We start from the raw sequence: 20,315 nt of genomic DNA on the forward strand, positions 1-20,315 counted from the left end.
ACCTCTGAACAGGGGCTGGTTCTAATAAGGAATAATAAGGATCTTCAGGTTAGTCAGTGTAAGGTCAGTTTCTTTTGCTGTATGTGGGAAGGATTTTGTAGCTATTCTGCACCCACATATTTTCACCACCATTCTGATTATTAACTTTATTCTGGCGCAGAGTATTTGTTAGCTTTCACCTTGACAGAGGAAGCATGAGATTGCTTTTATGTACAGTGGTATAGATTTTATCAAAATTTTAAAAATGCTGATAAAGATAACATGAGGCTCAGATTTTGCATGGTCTAGATGATGCTTTTCTTTTCTAGTACACCTTTCAAGGTGCTCAGTATTGTCTAGCTGGTATGGCTGCTTATTTCCTAATGGGACTGACTAAGAAGAAGGTCTTAGGGGTCATCACTATGGCTGACCAGGCTGATTTCAGTTGTTGGATGTTGCAACTAAGTGGGTTTTAACTTGGGTTGCCTGCTAAAGTAGAAAGTTTCACTAAGTTTTTGGGTATATTGAGCTTCTTGTGGTATGGTTATATTTAAATTAATTCTGATAGTCCTGAAAAAAGGAATTTCTCTAAATTAGCAGGCTCATTGGAGAATGGGGCTTCTATTTTTATAGTCAATTTAAAATTACTCATATATTGTAACTTCAAACCTAATCTACTAATTGAGTTGGCATTGAGTAGATTACATTTGGACATCATATGCAGCGGTATCATTAGTGTGCTATTACAAAATAAGCTCTTGATTATGACATGTTCTACATGCAGTGCTGTAGTAGAATGTTAAGCTCAGTAAAAACTAGAATTTTCATCCCTTTCAAATCCAGATAATGTCTGTAGTTGCCTTGATCCTACTTGTAGTAAGTGTGGGAGTGATTTAACAGCTGGATTTTAATCAGTGTAGCTTTTCTGCCTTCTTACTCTGCCTATTTGCTTTGTTTTTCTGGTGACTAAAGGCTGCCGGGTTAGGCTTCTTAGTGGTTGATTGATTTAGATCAAACAGGGCATTAAAAGGAAAAAGGATGCAATAAGCCATCTGTGTTGTACTTACATATCTACCATTTGATTCTCTGAGGTATATTGTAGTGTCAGCTTTGAAATAATACTGTTTGATTATGTGAAAATACTTTCCCTGCACAGTTTAATGAATATAATTAGTGTTTTTTATGCTAATGATGAAAACCAATTCTATTACACCAAATTAGATGGAACTGTATATGGGATATTCCTGAGGTTTTGGTACCTTCTCACCTGTGCTTTCCATGTATTATGTGAGAAGAGGAGAACTTTACCTTTATACAAATAAAGGTGACCTCTACTGCAATTCCTTGTGTCAAGTCTAAAGGACAGAGCTAAGCTTTTTGTGGAGCTGGTGGGTATGTTAGTGCAAATAAAATTTGTGTTGGTTTTTTTTCCCCAGGAAATGCAGCTGGGATGCCATGAAGGTTCTAGAAAAGTTTAACTTGTCAAAACATACCTCTGTAGCTTACTATCAAATTACAGCTTCGTAGCTGTAATTGACCTAGAAATGCTAATTTAATATACAGTGTGTCATGGTAAACATCTTTAAATATAAGGCAGTGTCTTGACAGACAGGCTTTGGAAAACCTTGTTACAGCAGATTCACCGAGGATATCCTATGTTCTTCTCTCAGAGGTTATTAACAGCAGAATTAATCTGTGTAGAATGAAGGGCTGCACTTGGCACAGAAATACTTCAGGGCAAGGCTTGTACCTGGCCTTTTGCTGCTGCTGAGTAGCATGTTTTAACATATGTGGTTTTTACTCACATTGTCAAAAGTGGATTGTTTTAAATGTGTTTTCTAAACTCATGGAAGTATGTGTGGAGGTTTGTCCCAAGTGTTTTGTTTATTTTTACTGTCCCTACCCCTCATGTGTAATTAGTATCCTCACAAAAATTAAATTCTCTTATTTCTTCATAAAGACTCAAATCCTGTCATGGCATCCTGCTCAGTATCTTTTACTAGGTTACAGGTGCCTTCTTTCTCTTCTATTTTAATTACCAGAGGGTTTTTTCCCCCTGCAGGAGTGAGGACTGCCACAGTATTGGAGTTTTTTTTAGAAATTAGGTCTGTCAAGTTTTCTTTGTTAGTCTATCCAACATCCTTACTAAAATACAGTTTGTATTTCACTCTATTGTTGCTTTTTTCCCACCTTTTCCACTAGATTCTCCCACACAAAAAGATGAAGCTATTATTAATTAGAAATGTGCATATTAAAATCTATATTTTTTTGTTTTTCTGCTTCTCAACAAGTTTTTTGAAACTATCTCCTCACTTTTGAAAGCATCTTAACCCTTTCAGGACCTGTATTTGACTTTCACTAAAGGTTCATACCAGAGCTGTGATTCCTGATACCAAACCTGTTTAGCTTCAGACAAGTTACTATCCTTGGAGAATAAATTTTATTTTGGTCATTGTCAACTCAGCAACCGAACTGTTAACAAAAATGTATTGCCAAAAGATCTTGTATCACTTGGTCATGACAGATACCAGATCAGTTACCTAAATGAGCACGGTTTTCCTTTCCCTGGCTTCTGGGGAGGTAGCTGCAGTGGAAGAAAGATGGGGAGAAGCATTACGGAAGTGCTAAAAGAAGAGAGCAGTTGAAGGCAGAAAATTTGGGAAAAAATCTGTGGAAAAACTGAAGCCACGTAGATATAATATTGAAGAAGGAAGTGAAACAAATAATGAAAAACATAATTGGCTTTGTGAGTGGAACACATTCACATGGAAGGTGAGGCTGCAGAGCTCAAGCTGATAAACTCTACTGAGCAATTTACACTTCATACTGCCTCTCACATGAGGAAGAGGAAAAAACAATGGAAGATGCTGGCAGCTGAGGGTTTCAGTAAGTAGAGTTCCTGGATGAAGGTGGGGATAGGACTGCTCTCTGGGGGTGGACAGAGATGTGTGTGAAAGGGAGAGGAGCAGCGCTGAGGGTTGCTTGCTAAAAGGGAGGCTGTGGTTCCCAGTGGTCTGTGTGCAGGGAAGTCAAATGCATCTTACAATCACTAAAGGATGTCTTTTCATGGAGTCTGGAGTAGGGACCACACTTCTGAAGCCTCTTACCTTCTGCCTTAATACATTTCTGAGATCTAATATATCTCATTACCTTTGTAGTGGATAGTCCACAAAGGGCATGGTGGCCTGTTCTTTCCAATGGCTTCTTGCTCCATCTGCTTCAGAGATAAAACTTTATGTTGTGAATTTATGGATCTGAGTCCAACTATTTCCCATTTGGTGTGAGCTGAAATTCAGTTTTTGTTAGCTCTTTCTAAATTTTTTTATTTTTTGCATTTAAAGAAATAATTTTTAAGCACAGATTTAAAAATAGTGAACTCAAGAAGTCTGAAAGTTACAGAAGAGGTTGTGTGAGCAGACTGACTGTAACAGCATTATAACATAATCAGTTTTTTGTTGTGTGGCTTAAAAATGTTCTTTTATTCACAGAGGTCACTAGATGTAGAAATAATAAACTACAGTCTTTGAATCTTAGTGCATTTTAGAGTTTCTTCAGCATAATTTTTGTCATACTTTATTCGTGGAAAGCTGTGTGTTACATGTAGTTCAGGAGCTTGGCTTTCAGCTATGCAGTTTGTATAGGTTTTGCCCTTATTTATCACATGACCTTGTAATATCACTGTAGGCTCTCATGACTTCAGGGCTTAATTATTTTAATTCCCTTTTCAGTGGATTAATGATGAGGCTAATCTGCTGCTTGCAGCTTGTTCACACTGTGGCAGTGTTCTTATTTCTGGGTTTCAGCTACCCTCATTACACTCAACTTGCATTGTGTATTTTACATTACTACTTACTAAATGGTGTAATGTTTAAATTAGCTTTATGTATAAAGGTCTGAATAGGCATGTCTTGAGTATATTTCAAGAGTCTTTTTTTTGTGTGTGTGTTAACCTGAACTAATTTTCAGATTTTGCTTCAAGATTTATAAAAGGTTTCAATCTGCAGATTAAATAATCTCAATATAGATGTCTGCATATTGGTGTCTACATCAGGTAGGTCTTAAACAGTGACTAAAATTGAAAGGCCATGGAGGATGATCCAGGTGACCAGCCATTTAGCTGCTGAGTTGTGAGTGGTTGGTGATAACCAGGAAGCACTTGGATATCCTAGACATCTTTTTAGGAGTAGTAGACACAAAATGATCTTTGAAATACTCAGTCTTTTTGGCATCTGGAGATCAAGTGGGATATTTTAGAACTTACTAAATGGCACTATACCTATGTTGAAAGTTGATTCAAGCCTTAGGTGTTCACTTTGAAATAAGGTGGATTACTCTCTATACTCCATAACCTGCTCACTAGATCTCTCTTGGCTTTAATGAGACTTCAGACACAGTTGAGGTTAGCATCTTAATTTAGGTGCCCTATTTTGGATCTAAATCTGACCTATGAGGTCTTTCATCCATGTGATTTTTAATAATGCTCCAGACCTTGACTTAAGACTAGCTGCATAATCTAATTAAAGTTTTTTTGGGAAAAAAAAGTGGTTTTTTATTTCCAGGGCATTAAATTCTTTCAAAACTCACAATGTTTTTTAAATGCAGTAATTATTTATGGCATTCAAATTCAGTAGTTTTACAGTGATAACTTTGCTTATATTTTGCCTTGTGGAAGTAAAAATAATGTGTGTAGCTCTTCTGTGCCGTAAAGAAAAGAGGCATATTTCAATATTATCTATTGCAGATTTAAAGGAAAACTTGTATGTTTTTACATAGTTGCATAAATTGAGGGGAGATTATGTACTAAGAATCTCATCTGGTAATTTCTGTTTTGAAGTGTCTCCAACAAGTTTCTAAGAATGGGTGATTTGTCAAGCATTTCTGTATTGTTAGTAGTTTGGTAAAGTCTTTTCTAACTTCAGAATTGGTTTTGTGTTCATAACTTGGCATTAAACTTGTAATTTAAACCTTCAGATACTTTTGGTTCTATTAGCCCCCTCCTCCCATAGTCTGTGCGAACAGCTCAAGTGCATAATACTGTTTTCCACATGGGCTTTGGGTTGATATGTGTTTAAAAGCTTTGAAAGCTTTTCTGAAATCTTTTCTTTCTAAGTCTGTGAAATCCAGGAGATTTTCGTGTACCCACTTTGTTTGCCCCCAAGCTGATGGTATTTGCCCGATGACAATTTTAGTCTATTGTACTGAAGTATTGAAATAACTTTAAAATGTGCCCTGTATTATACATTCCAGGCACATCTCACTATAACTGTTGCACAGGTGTCTTCAGGAATAAAGGATTTCCCAGTCCCCACTCCTTGCAGTGATTTAGCCTCAAGGCCATGGACAGTGTGTGTGCTCAGTGTACCTGAGGGGTTTCCAGAAGCGCTGGGAGCCCCAGGGCATCCCACAAGGCCATCTGAGCTATTCATTTCCCCCTCATCCAGCTCACGTTGTACTCCTGCAAGATGGAAGGACAAGAGAAAGCTTTCTATGTGTCAGTGCTTGGGTGAAGCACTGAAGGGTGTGTTTGTCAAAAAAGGACTTACTGGAGCAGAAAACGGACAAAACCTAGATCAATCAAAAATTTTCTTAACAGAACTTCTTGGAAGTAGATGTTTTCTCACTTTTGTTGTTGAATTCAACTGCTATATTTGTTATTTTTTCCTATGTCTGTTTAGTCCAGGGAGAGGGGAAAAAACTCATGTATGGACTTAATCTACTGTCAGCCTTTGACATTTTGATGTAACTTCCTGTAGTCTTTCTTTTAGCATAGCTATTTTGATGAATTTCCTTGCTAGTAATGAATAGTAAGATTGTAAACAATAAATGTTTACACCTTTTTTTTTTTTTCCTTTGTAGGCTGGGGTGGTGGGAGTGATTATGAGAATGGTTCAGGTTAAGTGTAAGAATACATATGAGCATGTTCTGTAGAGTTATACTTTGTTGATGTAAGTATGGTAAAGGGTATTTTGTTAATTACTTGCTACAGTAGAGTTTTTCTTTAAGCCTGTGCTAGAAATAATATCAAATGAAAAAATATTTTTGTATCAGATATGATTATATGAAAACACATCCTTCTGAGAAAATGCATCTAGCAGTGGTGGCCTGTGGTGAAAGACTGGAGGAGACTGTTACTATGTTGAGATCAGCCATTATTTTCAGCATCAAACCTCTCCATTTTCATATTTTTGCTGAGGACCAGTTGCATGAGAGTTTCAAAGACATAGTAAGTATTCAAAAATGTATTCAATCAAACTGTAGCACAATTTGTAGCACAATATACAGCAATTCTACATGTTTAGAGTGGCATAAATGCAGGAGTCTAAGGTAATAAGGCATTTGTAGTGTTGAATGGGGATCTTTGAAATTTTTTCATGTGTAAGAATGCCAGCTGCTGATACCAGAGTTTCTCCTAGAGACAGACCAAAACTTTGATCTGTCATCTTGAATCTGTTAAATACAAGCCTGATGTTCTGAACACAAACCAGTTACCTTGTGTGAGCTTATTTAGAGTTGGCTTTACAAGAAAAAATTAATAGATCTCTTCTTTTTTGTCTCTGTGTTTATGGCATGCATCAGTCTTATATTGTTTAGAGAAACTGAAACACCTGTTTTTGAATATGGTTATGCCTAATTTTAGTAAATTTCAGTTAATTAAAATTACACTATGACTGGAGTAGCAGTTTTTGAAGCTGATGAAGCTATAACTGTGGAGGGTTTTACTATTTTTGTCCTTAAAATGTCGTATCAACTGTGACATTAGTATGTTACACATACTAATTTATATACACTGTTATGCAAACAGTAGCTGTGGCAAAAATGGCGTAAGATTAAATTTGGAAATACTTCATTGGTATTTGTTCCATGGTAAGTAGTTGAGAGAGGAAGAGTTTTAATTAATATACTTACTTTTTATATATAGTAATTTATTTTGCTTCCTCTTCCTTTTGCACATCTGATGTGATGTGTTTTCTTCACAGTGGCTTGCGGGTGCCACTTTTTGTTCAAGTCTTTTGATTAGCTGACAAATTCTTGGATTTCTGTTGTAGAAAAGAGGCATTGTACTTGTGTTCAAGTATCAATTTGAGTAGCGATTTTATTTTTTTTTTTGTTATAGAATTGAAGTAATTTTTGTGATTTCTTATTTTCACATAGCTTGAAGAATTCCCCTATGAAGGAAGAGTTAATTACACAATATATCCAATAACATTTCCATCTGAGAGTGCAGCAGAGTGGAAGAAATTGTTTAAACCATGTGCTTCACAAAGACTATTTTTGCCAGTAAGTTACTTTGTAGTAGGACAATCCAGAAGGCTGTTTATGAAGCATCAAATGTCCTTGTTAATCTGATTTCTGTTTGGTTTTAAATGAAGAACTACCGCTACTCCTTACTTTTTTGACATCTGAAAAAGTCCTCCGAATTAACGTTCTTCTGTTGCACTATTCCCCTATGGCATAAAAGTCCTTTTCTCGCTTGATGCATTATGGCACAGTATCCTCAGAAAGAGGTGTAGGTCATGTCATCATCTCAGAGGTGAGATGGATTTATCACACCTCATCTCCTCATTCCATTGGAAAGTCTCCCATATGCATGGGTCTGAGAAGTCCTAGAGAAAGGGAGACAAGAAATGGGCTCATGTTGCCAGTGTTTTGTGCATGTGCTGATCTAAGACACTGCAGAGGACATGCTTCAGGCTTGGGGAATTAGAGCCATGGCTGCTATCTCTCAAAGGAGGGCTCTTAACACTTATTTGATTGGCTGCATGGGCAGGAGGGAGCAGGAGCCGGAGGGGAGCTCCTGTTAGGATAACACCTGGCCTCCACCTACTCCTAAGGAGCCCTGACATATAAAATGTAGAATGAGTGCCTTTGCAATGCTGTTCCATATGAAAATTATTTCCCTCTACAGAAATTCTTTAAAATGTGAATAAAAGCAATGAGGACAAATTTATTGACTGGAAACTGTCGGTGTAAAGTGAATTTATTTGCATATGACAAAAATTTGTTTAACTTTCTTGTGTTTTATTAAGAGAAGTTCAATAAAACTTAAAATTTTGGTTTTAAATTTCTTTCCCTCACAGTTAATCCTCAAAAATGTGGATTCACTACTGTATGTTGATACCGACATCTTGTTTTTGAGGCCTGTTGATGATATTTGGTCTTTTCTGGGAAAGTTCAACTCCACACAAATTGCTGCAATGGCCCCAGAACATGAAGAGCCTCGTATTGGGTGGTATAATCGATTTGCTAGACATCCCTATTATGGAGTAACTGGAATTAATTCTGGAGTCATGCTAATGAATATGACACGTATCAGAAGAAAATATTTCAAGGTATGTGTGTTGCCTCAATTGCATTTTTGGTGGATTTCCATATTTTAATTCTATTTCTGTTTTATATTCATATTTATTTTTCAAAATGTTTTTTTCTGTAATTCCAATAATGCTCTGAAAGTACACTGTGTTTAAAATAGTATCTATTTTTGAATGTCATTCACTATTAAGACTTGAATTTCAAGTGTGCTTGACTGATTTATTTTTTCATAGTTCTGAGAGATCCTTTGAATTGATATAGTTTGCTGTAAATTACTTTTGCCAATACATATGCCCACATTATTTCTTTACTGCAGGCATCCCAGAAAAACAGTTATTGTAAACTTGTAAAATGTGTGTGGCTGTATGACCAGGAGGTGGTGCTAAAACATTTAGTAAGTTGTTGAAAAGAAGATTTCCAAATTTTGATCTTTTACATTCTAGCCAGGTGATTATCACCCTAAGTATCTTATAATTTGCTTTGAAGTCCTAGTTTTTGTAGACAAAGAAGTTTTTCATGAAAGTAGCTACTACTACATGCATGGAAGCAATGCACACACTAGTAGAAATGGTCACTGCTTCTCAGACTTGAAGTTTTTTCTTATGTACTTGAAACACAAGTACAAAAGCAGTGTTGTGTGATTATGCTTGGGGGAAAGTACATCTCTGTTTGAGAGAAGTTTGATTCGGGAAAAATAATCGTGCAGTCAAAAACTTCTGGAAGATGCATCCATAAGAGGAGCAATATAAATTTGCAGAAGACATTAATTCTCCCCCATTTCCAGTGTGATAAGCACCTTTCATCCTGGCATTCTTGCTATGTATTTTTCTTGAAAAAAAAATTGAGAGAATTTAAGAGAAAAGGAGAATGGACTATCTCAGTTGTAGTTAAAAGTAGAAAGTTATAGTAGTTGTAGTATATGGCTGCAGTTTCTCCAAGAAAACTTACTGGAGAAGAAGTTTATATCTTAAGCTCTGACAGTGCATTTCTGTATAGTGATTTAAAATAAAGTTAGTCTTTTATTCACACACTGTGCCAGAATTCTGGTTTGACTTCTCAGCACAACTTAGTGTAGCTGAGTCTATACACAGTGGGCCTGAGAGTGTATGACTTTTGCTTGTGACTGATAGCAAAGGAGCGACTATTCTCAAACCTTTGGAAAAGAAATAGACCAAACTCAGGGTCAGGGACTGTCCTAATACCCCTTGCCAGTGACTCTGCAGATGCTTTTTGACCTTACAGGTAACAGTTCCATGTTGTGCCCCGTTAACTATTCCAGTGAAATGCAGTAAAACTAGAAAATGTTTCCTTGTGTTATGGGAAGGTGTGAATTTGTTTATATTCTTTCAGGAGGCTCAACAAATTCTTCAAGGAGTATATCAGTTCTGGGAATTTTTAAATCTTTTTAAAAATACCCATGACCTTTTTGCATGGTACTGTAGAGCTAGAGCATTTATCTGAAGTGAAAGTTTTGGATCAGGATATTCCTCCAGTGCTATGGATTTAAAACTGTTCTTTGTCTGTTGTAGCCCAAATTACAAGCTGAGCCGCTTGAGGCCTTTTAGCATCTTTCTTGTGTTGTCACATTGATTTTTAAGAGTCAGGAAGATCCAGAAGATGGATGAATAAAAAAGAGAGCCAGAGACTTTAGCCAATGGTTATAATGTTCATCTGGGTAGCAATAACCTGTAGTTCCATGTATTGCTCCAGGATTAAGTAATCTTTTATCCACTTACCTATTTGAGCCTCCTCAGTCTTTTCAGGAGTGTCAGACCATTTCAGACAAGCATCCCAGCTCCTTGGCTGTCAGTGGTGCCTAATGGATGTTGTTCCTTCTGATCCTATCTTATTTGTCTTGTGTGTGAAGTCTCTGTGTGTATGTACAGCATGAATACATGCACTAAATGCACACGTGTATGCTTGTGTACAACTGGATGTGCATGCACAGATGTGTTACTGAATGTTATACTGCATTGTACTGGTCATTATACTGCATAACTGCACATCACAGTAGAATTCATAATGAAGCTTCTGATGGTTAGTGCCTACATGTTGTCTCTGCTAAGCAGCAGTTAGAAAAGGGAATGTAAAGCAGTCAAGACTGTTTAGGATATTGAAGAGGTAATAATAGGTGACTTTTTTTGTATTTGTATACATATAGATGTAGATTTTTTTAAAAGAGATACAGCAAATGCTACAGGTACAGTGCTTTTAAACAAAAAGACCAGTGAGGCAATGTGAATAGAGAGGAATGACTTCAAAAGTATTTATTGAGAAGGTTATTGATGCCTGAGATGCAGGCACTCAAGGAAGGGAACAAACTCTTAGAAAATCAAACAAGCCCCAAATAAATTAACTTCAGTAGAGTGTGTGCAAAGTAGAGGTTCATGGGTATGCTTTAGGAAAAAAAAAAGTTCAGAGAGCTTCTGTGACCTAAACCATTATAACTTTTTTTATCATTCATTATTGCTTAGGGCTGTAGTTTCAAGAAATACAGTGAGCCTGCAAAAAACCAAATTGCTTGTAAAAGGAAGGTTCCTGTCTCTTACCAGCTGCTTTTCCCTACTTTTCTTATTTACTTGGCCTTTGGTGTTCAGTCCTTTCTGTGATTCAATTCAATTTGCTAACAGTAGAAAAAAGAAATCCTTCTGCTGGTTTATTGAAGTATATCAGCTTACATAAACATGCAGTAAATGTTAGCACTACATTTTTAGTGTAAAAACAGGGTAGAATCATGTAAACAGAAGGCAGAGGGCTGGCTCTCCCTTGGCATCAAGGAAATTTAAATTGGTCAGCTGTTTGTGGGACACAGGTGCAGTTTGTTTAGATACTGCTGTGTGATTTGAGAATTTTTCCTCAGCTTTATATTTTCTTCTTAGAATAAAAAAAAAAAGGCTAAATATGACAGCTTTTTTAAGTCTGACTTCAGCCTTCACCAGGTAGAAGTTTTCTGGTACAGAAGTGAGTAATGACCAAGCTAAACAAACAAAAAAACAACCCAAAATGTCAGAAAATACTTCCATGTTCCTCCATATATTTTCTTCTTGCACGTTTTTTTCTGCTCAAATAAACTAGAGTTTTGAGTGTTCTTAAGAACCTGTCTGTATCAGTTTGATGTCATTACAGAAATGCCTACTATCATTTGGGGTTTTTTTCTCAAATTGCTAGCACTGTTTGCATGTTGTGGAATACTGGAGAGAAGGCTTATATTCTAGACATTTTAAAATTAATGTAGCATTTTTTTCTTTGAGTTTTTTTACTTGAGTAACTTCCAAAAAGCAGTTCTATCAGAGTCTTACTTCTTAGGCTGTTTCACCTTACAGTGGAATATTTTAAAGAAGGGAAACAAGTAGTTTCTCTTGCTCCTACACTGATGTCATTATATATCACTGCTATTTTATTAATATATAGCTCTCTTCTGTTTATGCAAAGGTTATGGAAATATTACAATTTCCAGTTCTTAAATCTGACAGCACTATTTGTCAAGTAGTATTGCTTCTAGACATCTGGCTATGTGATGCATGTTCTTACCTGCTTTGCATCTTCTTCTGATATCCTCTGGATTTCTCTGCTATTAAAACTCTACAAGTGAAAATAAAATTCTATTAAATAATGACTTAATTTAAGCTTCTATTTCTATGTGTTACTCTAAAACTGTTATTTGTTGTTGTATATTCTTGTACCATGATATGCCTGGTATGAACAAGGTAATTTTAATTCTGTTTTTAATTCTTAGTATTGTCCTAAACTTAAACCTTAGGTCAAATATTCTGGGAATTGCAAATTTCAGGTGAGGGAGTAATCTTTACTGACTGTGATTCAGTCTTATTTATTTGCTTTTTTGGAAGGGTTTAGCTGAGTGTTAAAGCCTGTGTTTTATTTCATTTAATCACTTTGCATTGAATCTAATGATAATTCTTACTAGCAAAGAATTTTCTTGTGCATTTCTTATGCCTGTGCTCATTGAATACTTGCAGGCAATCATAATAATAAATTTTTTAGGAGAGGAGAGACTCTAATATTCTGTTTGGCTTCTTGCATAATATAAGGTATATATCTTTTTTTGTATTAATTCTTGTCTGAAGTCTTGTAGTATTTCTTGGTTTAGTCTTCAGTTCTGAAAGCCCTTCATATTTGATGGCTGAAGTGATCTGAGGAAAGAGTAAAAGCTGAACTGCAATTTTATGCACTTTATACTTTGTCAGTGTAAAGCACAGAGAAAGAAGTCTTTGATACTGTAAATCTCAAGCTGATATTTTGCTCCTGTCTCTTAACATAATATTCCTGTATGCAAATCTGAAACTATACTGGAGTTCTAATAAAATTTTTCTTTCGGCAACTTGCTTAAAAAGAAGCAAGGGTACAATGCTTGTACTTGTTCAGGAATTGTCTCTCTATGGGACTTACTGCTATTCCATCCACACTCTCAAAACTGTGAAGTACAGAGTACAGAGTGAGCAGCCTCGCTCCTTTTCTGTTCTAGTTGAGTTTAAATAAACTGTAAAGAGAAGAGATTAGCTTTAGAATATGTAACCATTTAAACTGGAGATTTGAATACCTTTGTTAACATGGAATTCGGTGTAGGCCAATTTACTCCAAGTAGCTGCTCCTCAACCAGAACCTTAGAAGAACTCCTTTTCTTTTGAAATGATTCTGCTAAATCAAGAATTCGGGAATTTGGTATCAGCTGTTGTTTTGGTTCTTACTGACTTTTGCTAGTGAAAAGTTGTCCTGTTGATAAGGAAATTCAAGTTCAGTAACTAATAAAATAAGTCAACCTGATGAAAATACTTCTGAAAACCTTTGAAGGATTTCTCTATTTTTGTACGCTACTTTGTAGCCAGTATTTTTTCTCTGTCTGTGTTTGGACAGATAGAGAAAATACTTCTGAAAACCTTTGAAGGATTTCTGTATTTCTGAAAATATTTCAGAATTGTTTCAGAAGTATTTCTGAAAATACTTCTGAAAACCTTTGAAGAATTTCTGTATTTTTGTACATTACTTTGTAGACAGTATCTTTTCTCTGTCTGTGTTCAGACCTGTGTTAATTAAGAATTAATTTTATATTGAACTGATTCAAATTTTTGCAGTTAGCGTTAAAACCTGTGTATATTATAACTGTGAAAAAGATAGAAATTGCATGACGTGAGTATTTAAATACTCCTCGTCTACTTGCTGCATGACTTAAACACAGTTTTGGTGTTAGATCCTGTTGCTGTATAAAAAATCCCTTGCTATTCTTAGAATTCTTGGTTTGAGACGTTAGAGGAAAATTTTTTAGTAAGTCGATCATTGAGAAATGAAGTATATTGGAAATGTCTGTAAGGAACTTCCTTAGACAGTCTTGTTGGTTTAAAAGGAAGAAGTTATCTATACATTTGAGATTTGTACCTTTGCAGTGCAAGCTACTGTGATTCTGTAAGGCATTTCCTTTCCTATACATATAACTGTCCTGAATGTGTGTGGTTTTGCTTTGTTCTGTTCAACAGAATGATATGACACCAGTCCGGTTACAATGGGGAGAAATTCTGATGCCACTACTGAAGAAATACAAGCTGAACATAACATGGGGTGATCAGGATCTGTTGAACATTATGTTTTTTCACAATCCAGGTAAATCCACGTTGATTTTCAGCCTAACACTGTGAAGTTATCTTTTCCATGGAAAAAAAAATCTCCAGGAAAAAAATCCAGGAAAATACTCAATAAGCAGGCTTTTGGGTAAAAGCCTTCAAGGGACTATTCACTTCTTTAGTTCTCTGAAAGCATTTGAGACAGTGCTGGAGCTTGCTAGAGTGTAATTAACTGTTAGATTACAAAACAACTTTACAGAAATTTATAAAACTGTCCTAAATAAATAAAGAAAACATTGGTTTATTTCCTGAAACAATTTCGATACTTAACCCAGAGCTCTCATTTTTCCACACAGAAAGTCTTTATGTCTTTCCTTGCCAATGGAATTACCGGCCTGACCACTGTATCTATGGAAGCAATTGTAAGGCAGCTGAAGAAGAAGGTATATTTATTCTTCATGGAAATAGAGGTGTTTACCACGATGATAAACAACCAACTTTTAGGGCTGTCTATGAAGCGATAAAAAATGTAAGTCATTTTTGCATTGTACTTATTATTCTTTCCTGTATGTTTATCTATAGTAGAACATGTATTTTGTAGGCTTGTTGATATTCACCTTGATTGCAACAAAGTAATTTTTTCACTTTTAAGTAACACCAAGTGTTTTATCACTTTTTTCTCTTTCACTGTTTGGATGGAGTTCCAGTAAATTCCTGTTTTGATGAGCATCTTTTGATACAGAGTGTAGGCTGTATCTAGGTTAGGTTTCTAGAGCCATGCCTGTAGTTGTCAATGTTTATTTAAAAGGTTTTATTCTCATTTATTTAATAAATCACCTGGTGAATTGTTTCCATGAGCATTTGGACATCTTGGAATATCTGAATAGAAAGGGGCCAACAACGATCGCTCAAATCCAGATACCTTGCCCTGCATGGGGCCATCCCTGAGAGTCACACCATACACATGAGAGCATTATCCAAAGACTTCTTGCACTTTGCCAAGCTTCATGCTGTGACCACTTCTCTGGGGAGCCTGTTCCAGTGCCCAGCCACCCTCTTCTGGAACCTTTTCTGAAAATCCAACCTAAACCTCCCCTGACACAACTACAGGCCATTCCCTCAGGTCATGTCTCTCACTGGTCACCAGAGAGTAGAGATCAGAGAGCAGAGGAAGGGTCTGCCCTTCCTCTTCCCCTGACAAGGAAATTGTAACTGCAGTGAAGTCTCCCATCAGTCTCCTCCAGGCTGAGCAGACCCTCAGCCACTTCTCACATGCTTTCCCCCAAGGCCCTTCACCATCTTTGTGGTCCTCCTTTGGACACTAATAGCTTTATATCCTTACATTGTGACCAAAACTGCATGCACTACTTACTCAAGGTGAGGCCACAACAGTGCAGAGTAGAAGAGGGACAGTCTTTATCTCCAGGCTGAACAAACCATCACCAGAAGCTTCATTTTTTTGGAGATTTTAAGTGCAGAAAAAAAATCCCTTCTTCCCAAAGTTTGTATGGATTTACTGCAACACTTTAATACCTAATTGTATCTAGTTTTGGATTGGAAAAATTTTTTTATATACTATGTTTTGACCTTTTCCAGAAATTCAGTGTATTAATATGTTGCTGTTCCTTTAAATACTAAGCCCAGTGACTTCTTTTCATGCTGCAAATAAGTCATCTAATGAACCATTTATCACTACATTAGTATACTCACTGAAGAGCTGTAAAACTTAGCACTGATGCACATTTTAATGTAGCAGGCTACTGTGTGTGTATAACCTACAAAAATCAAGAGTATATTTTAATGTTGCTTTATTACACATTGTCATATAGGTATAAAAATGAAGAAAAGTACTTTTGGGGGTCTGAGAATACATCACAGGGAAAGTGATTGTATTTCCATAAAAATATTATTTCTTTTTTTCCTTTGAGCATTGTCAGAAATAGAAGAAAAAATTATTTCCTTTTATTTATGGTCCCATTTCATATGTGGGTTTATCAGAGAAAGTACGTAAACCACTGCTGATTCAGTGGTAATAAGATGAACAAAATTATGTTGCTTCAAAATGCTGTTTTAACTTAGCATTTGTTCATAAAAAACATTGCAGTGTTGAGCTAATGACAACTTTATTTCATGCCCATGTTAAACATAGTATGTGTTTGAACATCATTCAATTTAATGAAACGTCAGTACCACTTTTTATACTCCTGTTTCATTATAATTTGATAAGACTTGTATTACTTAAAGGTTATATGTCATTTGAGAAAGTTACCATACAACAACAACAACAAAAAATTATCCAGAAATCATTTCAGAGTTGTAAATTTTTAATTGGGTAAGGTAATTTAAAAAATTTCCTCCTTGCCTGTCTGAATACATTCATTTGCTTAGCATAAAAAAAATCTTTCTTGTTAGATTTATTGAAAGCATGAGAGTATACCTTTGTAATTTAGAGGTGTTTTTAAATTATTGCATTCAGAAGCACTCGTGAGTTCTTGAAAACATTTAATAAACCTATAGACAGCAAATATGATGCTGAAAATAATTTTTATAAAACTAATACCTCTGAGTAATGACAGTCTTCCATATTAACCTTAAATTTTCTTAACCTCTTTACAGTATTCATTTGGAGATGACCTGGTTCATTCTATGCTGCAGCCCCTAGAGCGGGAGTTACGGAAAACCACGCACACGTACTGTGGAAGAGTATACAAAGTATTCATAAAGCAGCTAACAAAAAGTATAAGAGACTTGTATGCCAGAAGATCAAAGGGAACGTGATTTTTGACTCCTAGCTATTACATCAAGAGACTGAATTAACATAGCTGGTCAAAAGGTGCAAGAATTCTATTACAGCTTGAATGGGCTCTTGATGTGCCCAGAAAAAAGTTTACTAGCATACATAAAAATGAAGAAAATATTCATGTAATGAAGAGCAAGAACTTTTTTCTGCAACAGTGACTTTCTGGTTTTTTGAAGTTTAATAAGTGCTAATGTTTGTCTCATATCTGATGATTTGGGTGTTACTGGCTCTGATGGTCAGTAATTTTAATCTGCATAATTCAGTTATCTAATGATAAATGAACAAGGAAGAAATGAAGATGACTCTCTTTGGGAGTGTACCTCATATATTGTCTAAAATTCTATAAAACTGTGAATGTAGCAATAACTGAGTCAGCAGCACTAACCTCACTTTAAAGGTGTGAGCCTTTATGTAAACAAAGTTGTTTACAAGTGCAGAAAATATTCTCTTGTCAAAGACATGTGTTGTAATCATTGACAATCTGTATGTGCCTTTATATGTTCATCTCTTACATGTTGAAGTACTGTTTTGACAATCTTGTTTCGTTTATCTCAGATGTAAACTGCACACTATAAATATGATTTTCTGAGAAAGTAAGGACTAGTATGTGATACTAGTTTTCTCTGTAGTAAATACAGAGACTTTATATTAAAAATAATTTCTTTCAACATTGTAGAGCCATTAGCACCAAAAGGTAGAGGAGAACTTAGGGGGGTTTAAGTAAAAATCCAGTTTGAAGTTGCTTGTCTTACAATACTTAAAAAAATTTCATGGTTTTGCAGCTTTATTGGGCATTTTGGAAGTAGAAAAAAAGCCCAGTAGTGGAAAGCTGTTGCTGTTGTATTTCCATACTAGGAATTATTACCTGATGATTGTTACAGAGTATGTAGTACCTGAAAGCGAAGAGCTGTAGTAAGAGTTCTGATGCTTCATCAGACTGTGTAGTAGATGGGGTTTTTTAGAGAATATATAATGTTATAATTTTTTTTTAATAAATGGCTTTAAAATAGTTTTGGGGCAGACCCTCAACTACATGAATGCATAACTGTCAATAGGGTGATAGTGATTTGCAACAGGAAAGGATTAGATTTCCTCCAATTATCTTAGTGAAAAAATAAAACCTTCTGTTTAAGTAATAAAAACCTTTTCTCCTGAGAAAACCATGAAGAAAAGGGCTGAATTCTAGTGTTACAGTAAAATATTTAAACTTGCATGGTATGAAATGTATTTGTAAGGTATATATGAACTCAGATAACCTGTCTAAGTGAGATGAAGTCTTCATAAAGTGAACTTTTGGATTCCAGGACAGTTCCAGTGTGTTGAACATGGAGAATCCAGTCACTGACTTGCACCTTCATCCCAACCCCATTTTAGAAGCTTAATTTTTATAGCTGCTTCCTTGTCTAAGATAGACTGGCTCTGACTTCCAGATCCATGTGGGCTGGACAAATGCTTTAGCAGTACAAGAACACACTCCACTGTCATCAGAGTTTGTATCCTGCTTCTAATTTCCCTGCAGGCTCAGGGTATAAATTTTTGGGATGGAATCTAGGAAGCAGTCTGCCTCTCGTGTGGGTCTTTTCTTCTTGCTGTGTAACCTTTTGAAGCCTGAAAATGTAGAAATCTCTGTGAAGGTGAATACTGTAACTGACTGATTTTACAATATGCAGTGCATTATTTTTTTACATAAATACTGATTTTTGTATCAATTTGTCTTCAGCTTTTCTTTTTACTTGTACTCTGTGTTTGTATTTAAAAAAATCTTTTGACTTTTTGTGTTTGTCTTTGCAGAAACTTTCAGTTTTGAATTTATTTTAAGTGTGTTTAAGACATGTCAAGATACTCTTAAAACCTAATGGACCATTTAAGAAAAAAAGGGGAATGTGGGCCTTAGCAGCAATCTTTCCACTTAAATTTCAAATTTTATGGCAGAGTAGAACAAAAAGAATTAATACTGATGCTTATTGTAGCACAAAAATTCTTACTTTGTGCTTATAACTAGAAATGTTTACTTACCATATTACAAATAGCAGAATGGCCTTGTGCCATCGGTTTTGATTAATTTTTTAATAGAAATGAAAACAGCTCATCTCAGTTCAATTCCAGGTAACACTCATGAACACTTCAGAAAAGTTTTTAAAAAAGCAAGAAGCTTCCATTAAGTAATTCTGCAGAGTATTTGTCTGTTTCAAGTACATTTTTAGTTCTGTAATCCCTGTGTTTTGAATTTAGGAAAACAACCTACCTTTACATACAAAAACCCAAATCTGGCTTATAGGGGAAACATTTAGAGACATTAAAAAGACTAGGAATCCAGATAATGTGATGAGAAACCAGTTATGCTCCCAAACATTTGGATACCTGATTTGTAAGGTTAGATGCTTAGAAGTGTAGATATTACATCTGGCTTGGGAATTCTTATCACTCTAGTTTTACCAACATTGCTTTTTCTACAAACATAGTGAGTACTAACAAATTACAGACCTTTAGGAATCAAATTTTTAATGATTTATTTCTTATAAAGTTATTATAAAGTGTAAAGTTTGATAGAAAAATGTAAACATCAGGAAATGTACATTCAGTTTAACTGAAGATAAATCTGTCTTCCTCATGCTTGATTAGTCTCTATGTCATGGTACCATTATTGTCTCTTCCAAAGGGATCACAGTCTCATGGCAAAGAGATTTGTGTGAAGATGTTAATATCTTATTTGGATGAACTTCTGTCACTCATTGTAGACAATACGAAAAGCAAGCTGTCCCTTCATGGGACTGAAACGTCCTTGTGTGTGGTGCTTGTGCCACTGCCAGTTACTAAGACTGCATAAGCTTTATGAAAATGTCTGTCCAGTTATTTGTAGTTTTGCTGAAATTTAGACTGTGGTGACCTTTAATGCCAGTTGAATTGGTTTTGGTAAGCTTTTGGTTTAAGCTTAGCATGATTAAGAAAACAGGTTGAGGGGGGGATTTTTTTTTTATTTTAAACATATTTTAAAAGAGAATGGAGTTGCCTTGTGCTGGTTTTGACCTAAATTTGGTCAAGTTGTAAACTTCTGGCAAAATGCTGATTGGAGGACTGAGCTGTCAGTATATTTCTTGATTTGTACCAGATTTCTTTCCATACCAGACATACTCCAACCATTCACCCTTTCCACACTTCCATCTGTACACTTTACATAACAGGATGACTGAGAAACCAGCTGTCTTTCTTTTCCTCCTCCCAAATTATACTTCTATCTACACAGCATGGAAAAGAAAGTAGCTACAGTCTAGTGGTGAGAGGAGGATATGGTCTGGGTCTGCTTGGAAGGTTTAGAAGCAGAACATGCAAGAGGTATAGCTGCAGGTGTAATGTGTTAGCTGTATGTGCATTCTTGGGCTCTTTCTTGGAGTGGAAATACAATGAATTACTGCTGGTTATTAACTCACATTTATGGCTGTCATGGTGTTTGTGGCAGATTAAATGGGGTGAAACTGAGCACTAACTTCAGCTTATCTGTAGGAAAACACTAGACTTCTGGTTTCTTCTGCCTGGTTTATAAAGGTGTCTCCAAATGTATAGACATATGTAGAACTTCCGCTCCTTAGAAAGCTTAAGTTATTTTTCATTGTCTGTTTTCTGGTTCAAATTGAAGGACTTTCAACTATCAGACA

The 20,315-nt window shown here is 35.7% G+C and overlaps 1 protein-coding gene across 2 annotated transcripts in view; it reads left to right on the forward strand.

Annotated features, from left to right (window-relative positions):
- Positions 1-18,363, forward strand: part of GXYLT1 (glucoside xylosyltransferase 1) — a 28,663-nt gene extending 10,300 nt beyond the window's left edge. For both annotated transcript variants that reach the window (XM_030961080.1, XM_030961081.1), the window contains 6 exons: positions 6,028-6,202; positions 7,132-7,257; positions 8,058-8,309; positions 13,779-13,902; positions 14,219-14,391; positions 16,479-18,363. In XM_030961080.1, coding sequence (XP_030816940.1) covers positions 6,028-6,202; positions 7,132-7,257; positions 8,058-8,309; positions 13,779-13,902; positions 14,219-14,391; positions 16,479-16,640 — 1,012 coding nt within the window. In that variant the 3' untranslated portion in view covers positions 16,641-18,363. The remainder of the gene's footprint in view (positions 1-6,027; positions 6,203-7,131; positions 7,258-8,057; positions 8,310-13,778; positions 13,903-14,218; positions 14,392-16,478) is intronic.
- Positions 18,364-20,315: the final 1,952 nt, after the last annotated feature.

The sequence above is a fragment of the Camarhynchus parvulus genome, chromosome 1A, assembly GCF_901933205.1.
Source record: "Camarhynchus parvulus chromosome 1A, STF_HiC, whole genome shotgun sequence".
Lineage (NCBI taxonomy): Eukaryota > Metazoa > Chordata > Aves > Passeriformes > Thraupidae > Camarhynchus > Camarhynchus parvulus.